Source organism: Antedon bifida, chromosome 3, assembly GCF_963402885.1.
Source record: "Antedon bifida chromosome 3, ecAntBifi1.1, whole genome shotgun sequence".
NCBI classification, from domain to species: Eukaryota; Metazoa; Echinodermata; class Crinoidea; order Comatulida; family Antedonidae; genus Antedon; species Antedon bifida.
The window spans coordinates 21003286-21016149 of record NC_136228.1 but is presented as its reverse complement, the minus strand read 5'-3'; the positions used below and the strand labels follow the sequence as shown (position 1 = coordinate 21016149).

Here is a 12864-nt window from a genome sequence, read left to right as displayed (position 1 = left end):
CTTATTTAAATCACTCTGTAACTTTATACAGTCTTCTAATTCATGAATAGGTCTTGAAATGGTATTGTCATCTGCAAATTGAAAAATTGAAGATTCTATACCATATTCAAGATCACTCACATACAATAGAAACAAAAGAGGGCCAAGAACTGACTCCTGGGGTACCCCTGATATTACATTCTTCCAATGCGATATTTCACCTCTATAGATAACTCTTTGTTTTCTATTTAAAAGAAAATCCTGAATCCATTTATTTAAACCTTTGTTTAAGCCAATATTGTTAAGTTTCTTAATCAGACGCTTATGGGGTACTTTATCAAAAGCAGATGAAAAATCTAAGAAAATTACATCTACTTGCTTACAATTTTTTGCATCTAAACTTTGAGCCCATGAATGAAACGCCTTAGTGAGTAACAATTCAGTACTATAAGCATGTCTAAAACCAAACTGATTATCTGATAATATACTATTAGCCTCTAAGAAATTATTGATTCGGGTACACACAAGTTTCTCCATAATTTTACAAACAATTGGTGTTAAAGACACAGGTCTGTAACTCTTAAAATTGCCTTTAGGTTTTCCATGCTTTTTGAAAACAGGTAAAACATTAGCAGTTTTCCACTGTTTTGGTAAAATGCCTTTTTCTAAAGATAAGTTAAAAAAGTCGCACAGCAATCGTGCTAGTTCTGCCCTACAAACCTTTAGAAATATGGGAAGTAAATTATCAGGTCCTGGAGATTTTGAAACAATTAAATAGTTTAATGCCTGATTAAACCTCCATCACATTAAATTTCTCAAGTTCCATATAATGCTAAGGGATAATATCAGAATTGCAGAGCAAGTCATCATCATCATTATTACTGAAATTACTAGAAAATTGATCATTGAACAAATTTGCTATCTCTCTAACATCTGTTACTATAGCATCATTAATCTTAAAACTTATAACTTGTGAATCTTGTCTAATTGCCCTAATATATGCCCAAAATTGCTTTATATTTGAAGTAGCCTTATTTGAGATGTCTAGAACATAATTTCTGTGACTACAATATATGGCTTTTTTCAGTTCCTTACTACAACACTTAAATCTATCTGTAGCTTCATTTGTTTTTAAAATCTTAGCCTTCCTATATAATTTTCTTTGTACAATGTTTCTTAATTTCTGTAGTAATCCATGGAAATGATTTAGTCTTATTTCTTTTCTTAATAGGCACAGATTCAGAAATAGCCTTGTTTATATTGTTCATTATACTATCCCAAATATTATTAATATTGTCAAACATAAAACAATTTTCCCAATTAAAATTAATTAATATGCTTTTCATCTTTAATTTCACTCTTTAATTCCCTGGTTTACACATTATAGTTTCTTAGGTTATGGATTATTAAATTCCATAAAAATAATCAGTTCATAGGCCAACATGTATTATTTTCCACAGTTTACTATATTTAAAAAAGTACCGTACATCAATCAATTTCAATAATTTATTTCCAAATGACAGACAAAAATATAATAAAAGATATATATATATATATATATATATTAATTCTCTGGTGCGCGTGCGTACAACTGAGGACTAGTGCTGTTCCGCCGTACCACGCCGAGAGTGTTAAAGAGTCGCTATCCAATCGAGTTTGAACAATACCATGAAAGCCCCAGTGGTCTAATGGTTAGGACATCTGCATATCAAGCAGGCGGGTCTCGGTTGGGGCGACTTTTTCTCATTCTCACAGATTTCCTCATCTTTATCGTTTCAAATTAATTAATTAAATTTCAGTATATCACCGGGCGGTTTAGGATTAATGTTCTTTGCCTCTTGTGTTTATATATATATATATATATAAAATATGTAAATACATAAATACAGTAAAACAACCAAAACAGTAAAACTCAAAAAGAAACTCACAAAATCACTTCATTAACTGACCACTGTCTGCCCCTTTTTACTGTGATTGATATTGGTTCCCTTTGAAAAAAAATTTACCGTCGTTTACCAGTGTTGAACAACGGTAAAACAACGTCGTACTAATCACCAAGGTTAATCACCTACTTACATGTTTTAATGGGTCTCATGGGGGTTTCATGATGGACTTTTAATTGGTTGCTGAAGGTAATCTATTAGTTGGCTTGTTTAACAATCACCAACTTACTGAATAGCTCCACCCTTCAAATATATAGACCAATGGCGAAGTCCAGTTTTAATTGAGGGTTGAAGACAAGTGTATTTAGTGACGTGACACGTGTCCTTCCCCGCTAGTTTTTATCAGATAGTTTTCTTGAAGAGAACAAAGCCCTCTATAGCCCAGTTGATGGTATAATAAAAAATATATAAAAAATAGAATAAAGCAAAGGGTAAGCCTATGTGACGTGAACTGGCCAAATCAGGAATGTAGATTATTTAATCATTCGCTGATATAATACGATAGGTAAAAATACAAATGATGGAGATACACAAGAAATATTAATTCTGTCCACTAAATACTATTCTAGTGTATAAGATTTTTTATTCGGTTATATTGCCGTATCACATGTTAGCTGTTCTTGTTAACTACGGTAAACTATACGGTGTTATCGAGTGTTAGGCCTAACTATAAAAACAACGGTATACTTGCCGTATCACATGGTTTAGATGGGTGAAATTTACGGATTTATCTATGAACAAAGTTCTCAAAACGTGGGTAAACGACTGTAAATATATTTACATAATGTATATAAAACGGTGGTATAAAATAAATGATTGTAAAGTGAAAATAGCGTGTCCGGTATTTTTTATTCAGACCAGTTAGCTGTTCTTGTTCACGACGGTAAACTACGGTGTTATCGAGTGTTAGGCCTAACTATAAAAACGGTATACTTGCCGTATCACATGGTTTAGATGGGTGAAATTTACGGATTTATCTATGAACAAAGTTCTCAAAGCGTGGGTAAACGACGGTAAATATATTTACATAATGTATATAAAACGGTGGTATATAAATGATTGTAAAGTGAAAATAGCGTGTCCGGAATTTTTTATTCGGACCAGTTATAGCTGTTCTTGTAAACGACGGTAAACTACGGTGTTATCGAGTGTTAGGCCTAACTATAAAAACAACGGTATAATTGCCGTATCACATGGTTTAGATGGGGGAAAAAAAAGTTCTCAAAATGGTATTAACTATTGGGAACGAAGAGATGTTCGTTTGTAAAATTACACTGAAAAAACTGTATCTATCTAAAACAATCGAGTTAGATGATGTTAAAATGATGTGGTATAAACAGGGAGATGGATGTCTCCCTGGTATAAATGAGGTAAAAATAGCGTGTCCGTATTTTTTTTATTTTACACTCTTCCCTGGATAAACCGCATTTTACAATAACCCAACAATTCGGTGATATGCATTTCATGCGTTCCGGGCCGAATCGGCCCGGGCCGAATCCGTCGTCCCGGGCCGAATCGTCCCGGGACGAATCGTTTTTTTTTCGTATATTCACGTTTAAATATATTTTTTTCTAAATTTATTTCAGTTTAGATCATAGGACTGCTGACTCTTAATTGTTTATTAACTTTATTGCAGTCCCTGACCAATTCATCTCTTTTTTATATTATGGTTTGTTGGTCAAATAAATAAATTAATAAAATGTAACACTGATATTAAGTTAACATTAAGAGAATACTATAATGAGAGAACGTACGACTGTAGTTATTTTATTTGATCATCAATGACAACACAATCTACAATAACCATGGAGTAATAACAAATTTGTATTTAGAAATAAACAATTGTATACGCCTAAAGTAATTCCAAAGGCGGCTGATAATGAGGAAATAACTATCATGCAAACAGTAGCGTGTTTAATTGCAAACGTGAATTGTATTATGCGATTAATAATGCTGATACAGTATTACTTAATCAAGTCAATCAATTCTCATGTATTTGATTGGTTAATTAATTAACCCCTAAAAAAGCTAAAACGAATGTATTGAGATATTGTAGTTCACTATAATATTATTTCTATGATTGAAGTAACCTAAACATTCGCTGACAAGAAAATCTACAAGAGCTTTAACTGAAAATAATGAATTTTTCTGGGGGAAAACATGAGTATAGCTTCTTATTATACAAACATTAAATCACTGTAATAAGTTTTCATGTAAATTAAGGATATTAATTAATATATAATATAAATATCATAACAATTACAATACTCACTCTTAGGTCTGTCACCCACGGAATCCTCACCCACGTAGGTAGTTTGAATTAACATTGGTCATCTTTGTTTCTATAACTCGGAGGCCGTATTAATGTAGACTAGAGAAACCCTTATTTCTCAATGTTTTTAAGTTATTTCAAATTTGATTCACGAACAAACCGCCGTTTGAGTTATTTTCACTACCTTGAGGCGAACCAATACTGAATGTATAATTTTAGATAAAACAAAATCACCTTTTAGGTAAATTAGGTATTAAAATTAGTTTATAAAAAAATATTAACCGAAACAATAAATATGATTATATTTTAATTGATTGACATATAGTTAGTTCAGTCTATTTTTGAAAATGAAAATTGTAATAAACAGGTAAATTGATTTTAATCTTTGCTGAATTTATTAATTTTAACTAGTAAGTTTTTAATTGTGCAGAATGGTGTCGAGTGGGACGACGCCACCATAACAGACCTAAGGCCAACAATGGCCATGAAACTTCGAATGGCCAGGCCTGAATTTGTAGCTGGAACAAAAGTGACATTACCAGGTCAAGGATGGCGAGGAGAAATCGTGAGTGTTGGAGGTATGACATGTTATTTGTTTAATTAAACATAACTGTGAAAGTAGTTTACCTCGTGAAAAAACCTTTTTACAGAAAGTAAGACTAGATATGGAACGGGAAAGTGTTATACATTTTGGGATCGAAGTTTATATATATATATACTATTAAAATTAATCAAAATAACAATACAACTAAACCAAAATAAATACTACATTCAAATATAAAATATAAGTTAATAATGTTAGACAGAGAGCAAAAGTTTAGAGCAAGTCAACCCATTTCAGCAGCCACTCTGAATCACAGTTCTTTCTGGCAATTTAATTTAACACATTTGCTTATTTTAATTGTATCTCCTTTGAGATCCAGTCATAAGCGTTGCCATTTTTTCTCAGTGTAATTTGCCTTTTCATTTTTCTACCGCATAGTTCAAAATCAACCAATCGTGATGATTTAAAACGGCTTTTTATAATTAATGTTTTTTTAAATTTTCATCTTTCCCTTGCGTTTGTAAATCCGGCCGCCGGATTACATCATAAACTGTAGGCCTAAAGATTTTTTACTCCGCCCACGCGACGCAACATGACGGATAAACCACGGAGGTAGACAATTATTTTTACCTCCATGGTCAAACATTGTTCATGTTAGAAGGTGGCCTACAGCCAACTTAGTGATCAGTTAATAGATGTATGTATTTATTCTCTTGTGTGTTGCAATATTGTAGTGGACTACAGTACTAATAACAAGGCCATATAGATGGCTGCAGTCGCGTGCTCATTAGTGTTTACCGACCAACCAACTGACCGAAATTACTGAACATGTTTAAAAATGTTGAAATGTTTAAAAACATTTATATTTTTTTAATTTACACGTGCGTAGCCTGTCACTCTTGACGTGCTCGTATAACGTAATTTCGAGTTGAAAAGTAAGTCAAGAAAACAGAAATCAGGCAAAAAGAGTGCGCAATAACATTTAACGCGCAGTGCGCGCGCAAAAATATGCGCACTCATGGCAATTTTGTAAACGCTTAAAATTGCCTGAAACATACTCTTATTTCATCGAAAATAAATTTTGAACATTTTAAGCGCGCGTACGCATGCGTTACATGCGCTACGCACTAATTGTATTGCCATATGATGATTTATGCCCTGAAATTTATGAGTACCAAATTTTATTTAATTGTGATTCATGGTTGTGAAGATATGATTACAAACGTGATTTCGTTAAATCGTGCGTAGACCGCGTAATTTTTTATTGCGCACCGTGAAAATATAACCACATCGATTCCTGGCCATAAGGAATATACTGTGAAAAATTGACTTAGCTAGATTAAACTGATATCAAGATAAGGTCAAAAAGCGATACGCATAGTGATACCGGACCGACAGACAGACCGACATAGTGAACTATAGAGTCGCGTCCACGCGACTAATAATTTAAGCTAGTGATCAGCAAAAACTATCACATTTTTTCCACTGGTAACAACACAAGTGACTGACCATGGACTCCATAGTTAGGACCTTATAAATTAGATAGGTCCATGGCACCGCAGATCCCGGCGGGGGACGGAGAACATTCCCCCCCCCCCCCCATATTTTTTTTAGTGGGGAATGTCCCCTCACTTTTCAATAGCAAAATTATTAAATTGTTGAAATGAAATAAAAGTAAACCATCTATTTCACGTATGGCGTATCGTATGTAATTTCAGAAAATACATACGAAGAAGCACTCAAGCAGCTATGTATTGTAGGCCTAAACAACGATCAGCGGTTCCACCGAGCACGTGCATATACAGTAGTGGAACCGCTGGTCGTTGTTTAGGCCTACAATACATAGCTGCATCTTGAGTGCTTGATATTTTGTTAATACTGTATTTGCGTGAGTTGTATTTAACGACGCGGAACGTCTAGGTACAATAGAATCACATTCTTTTTAATTAATTAATTCAATAGTTGAGAGCGATCCCTGGATTTCTTTTTCATCCATTGTAGTAGACATTAACAATTGTTTACTGATTTTTTTTGTCATGTTGAATTGTCCCTTGCAATGCAATGTACATTTAGTAAAGGAGGGATTTTAGTACGTTATTTTAAAATTTATTTTATTTAAAAAATATTTCAAAAATTATTTTTTAATTATACTTTGATAATATTGCATTTTTTAGAAACAAAAAAAGCATTGGACAGGATATCTGACTTAAGTGGTATATATGCAACACATTCAAATAAACATTTTCAGTAATATAACTACATATTACTGGAATAACTTCAGCCATAGCCAGAATTGAATAGGCACAATTAATAACCAAAACGACCTTGTGTTTTGTATCACTTTTACAGAAACTGCAAATTCAATTGCACCTGCTAAGAGTAAGTTTTTGTTTATTTTTTTTTGCCAATTACTACTGTAATAATTTGTTTGACATCAAATATGTCATTTAAAAAAAAGTAATTAATACATTTACTTATCATGCATTTTGTATCACTTTTACAGAAACTGCAAATTCAAATGCACCTGCTAAGAGTAAGTTTTTTTTTTTTGCCAATTACTACTGTAAAAATTCGTTTTACATCAAAATGTCATTTAAAAAAAAGTAATTAATACATTTACTTATCATGCATTTTGTATCACTTTTACAGAAAATGCAAATTCAACTGCACCTGCCAAGAGTAAGTTTTTTTTTGCCAATTACTACTGTAAAAATTTGTTTTACATCAAAATGTCATTTAAAAAAGGTAATTAATACATTTACTTATCATGCATTTTGTATCACTTTTACAGAAACTGCAAATTCAACTGCACCTGCCAAGAGTAAGTTTTTTTTTTGCCGATTACTACTGTAAAAATTTGTTTTACATCAAAATGTTATTTAAAAAAGGTAATTAATAAATTTACTTATCATGCATTTTGTATCACTTTTACAGAAACTGCAAATTCAACTGCACCTGCTAAGAGTAAGTTTTTGTTGTTTTTTTGGCCAATTACTACTGTAATAATTTGTTTTGACGTAAAAATGTCTTTTTTAAAAGAAAATTTCAACCCTGTAACACAATCACAGCAATATAATATAAAACTGCAATAATGGAATCATTACTTCCCTATTTAGACTAGTGCTAGTCAACTTGACACCTACAGTTTAAATTACTAAACAATCGTAACTGTTTTTTTTTTTACACAGTATCAACAGCAGCATTAAAAAAACGCAAGTATCTATTACAAGATTTTTACACTAACTACTACTACATACATAGCTTCTACAATAATTATTTAGTTTTTTAAGGTTGTCTGCAGTGACCAGTTTTATTAAATTGTATTTGATTCTCTTTTTTGCAGAACAAATCGAGCTGCAAAAAAAAGCCGAAAGACGGAATGTATTACAGATGCTGCGAGATGAAACTTCTGACAATGAATCCGATCATCATTCTTTTTCGGATTATTCTGTTTCGTCTCCATTGTCTGCTGATGATCAAAATATTGACTCCTCTATAGGCCCTCCTTTGCACGAATCATCAGGGCATTCTGTGCATATTTCTGACAACTCTGGACAATCTGAGTGTACGGTAAAGAAGTTGGTAGGCCAACTAAAACAGTTGTCAAACAAAGTTGATGACCTAACACTCAAGGTAAAACAATTATGTTGTTTCTGTAAAATAAAAATGTTGAAAATATTTATTTAAAAAAAACAATAATTAACAATACTTAATTACTTAAAGGTTGAAGCAATGCAAAGGAAAATTGATGCTCAACAACAACCCCTTCAGACATTGCCAAATGAAAATATACAGCCAGCTATCCCACGTAAGTTGTTAATTACAGTAGTGACAGTTATTCAAATTTCGAAAATTGAGATTACAAAAGTTTTCTTTTTATCATTTTGTTATTAGTAAAATAAACAATAAATTGATCACTCCATTACCAATCAGAGGATAGGATATCTGAAATACTATTACTTTTAGAGCACAGTATCTATTTAATTTCTTTTTATGCTGAAATAAAAAGTACCATTAAATAAGGGAATTGGCCCTGTTTTATAAGTGAAACATATGGAAAACATTCACTTTAAGGAAGAAAAACCTGTAAAACTGCCATGCTCTCAAATATTGTTTAGGAAATGTAGTTACTTTAATAATTAAATCAAAACATTAATGTAATTAATGCAAATCCTAGCTTATGTAATAAAGTATTTATAAAAAATGTAATATATTCAGTATTAATCCCTCTGATAAATAATGGAACAATCCATTTAGAGAGGTTCTCCTTCTACTAGATCTGCATTTTCTAGACACCTGTGTAACTGTATTTGGTTCCTTTTATAAATAGATTTTAGAAAATGAATTTTTGTTTTGTTTCATTACTCTAAGTGATGAAACAGCAAAATATAGTACTGTACAATAATTCAATATTAAAAATTTTTTTTTCTTTATTTTTTTTAGGTTTTCCCACCTAGGATTCGCCATTTGTGTGAAGGATGTGACAAAATGGGCATGTCAGTAAGAATACTTGTAAAGTATTTGTTTGATGATAATATGTTAGCAACACAAACAGTGACAGGCAAAGGAGAAGGCAAAGGACAGCTGGATCCCGAAAAAGTAAATTCTATAGTTGGTGAGTAACCAAATATTATAATATATTTCAATTTTCCCATCATTAATAACCTTTTTTTTTCATTTTGTGCCAATACTGTGGTATAGATACAGTATAATCAAATTAACCACAGCTAATAAATCATGTTGATGGATATAACTTTTAAATTTAGAATATTATGTTGAGTGCAATTTAAAACCCTTTCATTTCATACTCAGTTGACTTCTTCTATATTAACTACATTCTTATCACTTACATTTATAGCTTACGCTCTCATGCTGTACCCGGGTCGTACAAAATCTGAAGTCCGAATGATGATTGGGGTCAAAGCAAGAGAAGTCTCTAGACGGATCAATCGTGCTCCCAACGACACGCAACATGCACCACCACGCCTTTCTCCTCTGTAAAATCTTTACTTATGAACATCACTTTACGTAGAATATCATTTGTGTTTACATAGTAAGTAGCACTTTGTCTGAAAATAATAATTGTTATTTGAAATAGTAGGAAACGCATCCATTGCTGGTGACTAATTGAATTGTTAATAACAGTACACTTACTGGTTAAAAGTTACTTCTTTGGCATGGCTGCCTACAGTTGCTGATAACTTATGCAAATGCCATTCCTCTTCAAGGCCTTTTGCATATGCATTTTGAGAAATAATGTTTCCTTCTTGAATATATGCACTTGTTTTTCCTTCTTGTGTGCTAAAACTGAGAACTTTTCCATATAAAGTTCTGCCACGTCTCTTATATTCTACCACATAACCAATTCGACTCTTTAGTCTTTTCCATTGTGTGGAATAGATAGTTTCCCCATTAAATTTAATTTTGCTTGTGTTTTCTTTGTCTTCATTGATTTTTCTTTTTCTGGATTGACTGTATTAAATTTGAAAAGACAAATAGTATCGATAAAATTATTTTGGGAAAAAATAAAATATATCTAAATTAACAGTTTTATTAAATACAGTATTTGTTTTTTTGTGTTACAATGTAATGTGTATTTTCCACTTCTTTCACTATTATACATAGTTTATTTTTTTACTGTAATCTATACAAAATATTGTAATTACTATACCTTTTACCTTTGCCAAGAACACCACCAACTACATTTTGAACAGACTCTGATGTTGCCAGATTTTGTAAGGACCTTGCTCTTTGCAAAAGTTTGTAATTATTTACTATCTGTGGGCCAAGAAAATAGTCTTAAGAAGTAGCAATTTCATAGTACTATTCTCTTCGGACTATATCGTCCTGAGATGAGAAAAATATCATTCTCTCTGTCGTATATCAATTGTTATATTTCACCTCTTAGCAGAAATATTTGTATAATGTATGCAAGTTTAGCGATAAAAAAAGTATGTCTACCTGATCTGCAACGCATTTTGTGCCTCTTGCAAATTTGCACATTTGACCACAGTTGCTTTCAAAAGAGAAACATCCAAATGTCCAAATTGGACCACATTCTTCGACACATTCTGTCAGATGTTCACATACATTGTGAACATTCATTGTGCAGTTTTCACAACCTAAAAATATAAAAATACAATATTAAATTAAATCACAATTACAAACAGGTTAAATAAATTTTAATCAGTCTTTCAATCATGATTTAATTTAATAAATTAATGTATATATCGGCCGGTTACCACAATCGCAGTGAGTTCTCGGCCGGTTACCACAATCGCAGTGAGTTCTCGGCCGGTTACCACAATCGCAGTGAGTTCTCGGCCGGTTACCACAATCGCAGTGAGTTCTCGGCCGGTTACCACAATCGCAGTGAGTTCTCGGCCGGTTACCACAATCGCAATGAGTTCTCGGCCGGTTACCACAATCGCAATGAGTAGCTTGCCTTCTCCTGTTATATGTATAAAGTATTTGCCTGCGCCTAAGCCTCATCTGTTTCCTCCTCTGATAACTAACATCGGGCTGCTACCTTTTAGTTTTGCGTCCAGCTCCCTACTCCCTCTCATTGTCCTTTGTAAACCAAACCACAACTCCACGATTTGCATAATAATGCACGCTACAGTACTAATTTGCATCATAATACAGTATGACACTTTTACGGATAAAATGGATTACAGTCGCACCTTCACGTCATCATTAAATTCAAAAAGTTATCAGGAGTTATATCTCTTTCGTAAAAGCTCATCGCCTTTGAAATAGAGCGCATCTCAGTTTTACGTGCCCAAGATTCTTAAAATTGTTATTAATGTAATTATTTAGATACTTATCTTCAAAAATAGTTTTCTTTATATGTCAATTTGATGACGTCACCATGTTAGAAATTTGATTTAAAAGATGGGTCTCGTAATTTCATATATGCTACGCTGTATATAACATATACAGTGTGTTCTGTAAATACAGTATGTCAGCACTGTAAACATATTTAATTCATGTCATAATCATAGGATGGATGGCATAATAATTGCCGGCGTTCATATTTTAACGACATATGTCCATGTTGCGTTTGCGTGGATAACCCCCAAATCTTTCTTAAAAAATAGTGTTTTGTTCAATAATCAATAAACAAACTTACCATAGTAGGTCTTGTAAAGCTGGTAGAATTTACAAAATAACGTCTTTGCAGATTTTAGTTCATTCGGTGTTATTTCCTCCCGCAAACTAATATGCAATGCGGTGGCGAACATTGCAAAATGTGTGTAGTAATCGTCAGGTAGTATTCCTTTGAATACTACACAACCATAATACAAGCACAATGAACGGAATTCAGAGGCTGTAAAAAAATGATACAGTATTTGCAAGTTAATTCACATTTAATCGTGTTTTAAGTTCTGTATTTTTCAGCATTATAACAATTTAAGAAATGACCTCAACAAATATCAACAATAAATCGATTCACTAAAAAGCCTGTTTTCCTGAGTCCACGTTATTCAACGCTTACTATCATCGTTTGAAAACGTAAATATCGAGTACTGTGTGCGCAACAATTGGCCAGGCCCAGGTGCGGAAGCTCCGGTGTTTTAGAGCATTTTAGGCATACAGAAGTAAATTTCATATACTATAGTACAATTTTAGTTCATGATCTAAATACAAACTCAAAAATAAATTGTAGAATGGAAAATATACGCCAACTGCGAAAGTACTCCATGCACGTACAGGACAAGCGGTGGCGTAAAAAAAATTACCAAAATGCATTTAATTCGTGAAGCTTTGTAATTTTGTTGTATGAACGGGCGCGATATAGTGCAGGCTTTATTCTAGGCGTAGGATGTTATAAACAACCCAACAAATGTGAAAGAGGGCACTTGTAAAGCGAGGCTTGTTGCGAATGAATTGCCGATTCTTACAAAGGGAGGATACCGCCTCGTAGTATGTAGCATGGCCCAGAGATTGACGCTCGTGAGTTGGGCCAACTTCTAATCAAAATATAATGTTAATATTTTCATACCGTATTTTTGTAGACGGTTTACTATAATATTGAATATTGGTTACTAACAAAAAGAGATAAATATTTTAGTTATGTAGGCCTGTTGCGCCTGACTAAACCCGACTGACCACACACGTCCTGA

General features: G+C 32.8%; 1 protein-coding gene across 1 annotated transcript; it reads left to right on the top strand.

Moving 5' to 3' along the window:
- Positions 1-8250: 8250 nt before the first annotated feature.
- Positions 8251-10013, top strand: LOC144837932 (uncharacterized). The gene is made up of 4 exons (XM_078693265.1): positions 8251-8371; positions 8462-8546; positions 9182-9353; positions 9597-10013. The coding sequence occupies exons 2-4, from the start codon at positions 8487-8489 to the stop codon at positions 9737-9739; spliced, it is 375 nt and encodes a 124-aa protein (XP_078549391.1). The 5' UTR covers positions 8251-8371; positions 8462-8486; the 3' UTR covers positions 9740-10013.
- The last annotated feature ends 2851 nt before the right edge of the window (positions 10014-12864 follow it).

What these genes read in the sequence shown, in the direction of transcription:
- LOC144837932 (XM_078693265.1), top strand. Translation starts at nt 8,487, where the DNA reads ATGCTCAACAACAACCCCTTCAGACATTGCCAAATGAAAATATACAGC. An exon ending in TATACAGCCAGCTATCCCAC is followed by an intron (nt 8,547 to 9,181) that starts GTAAGTTGTTAA and finishes TATTTTTTTTAG; the next exon opens with GTTTTCCCACCTAGGATTCG. An exon ending in AAAAGTAAATTCTATAGTTG is followed by an intron (nt 9,354 to 9,596) that starts GTGAGTAACCAA and finishes TTACATTTATAG; the next exon opens with CTTACGCTCTCATGCTGTAC.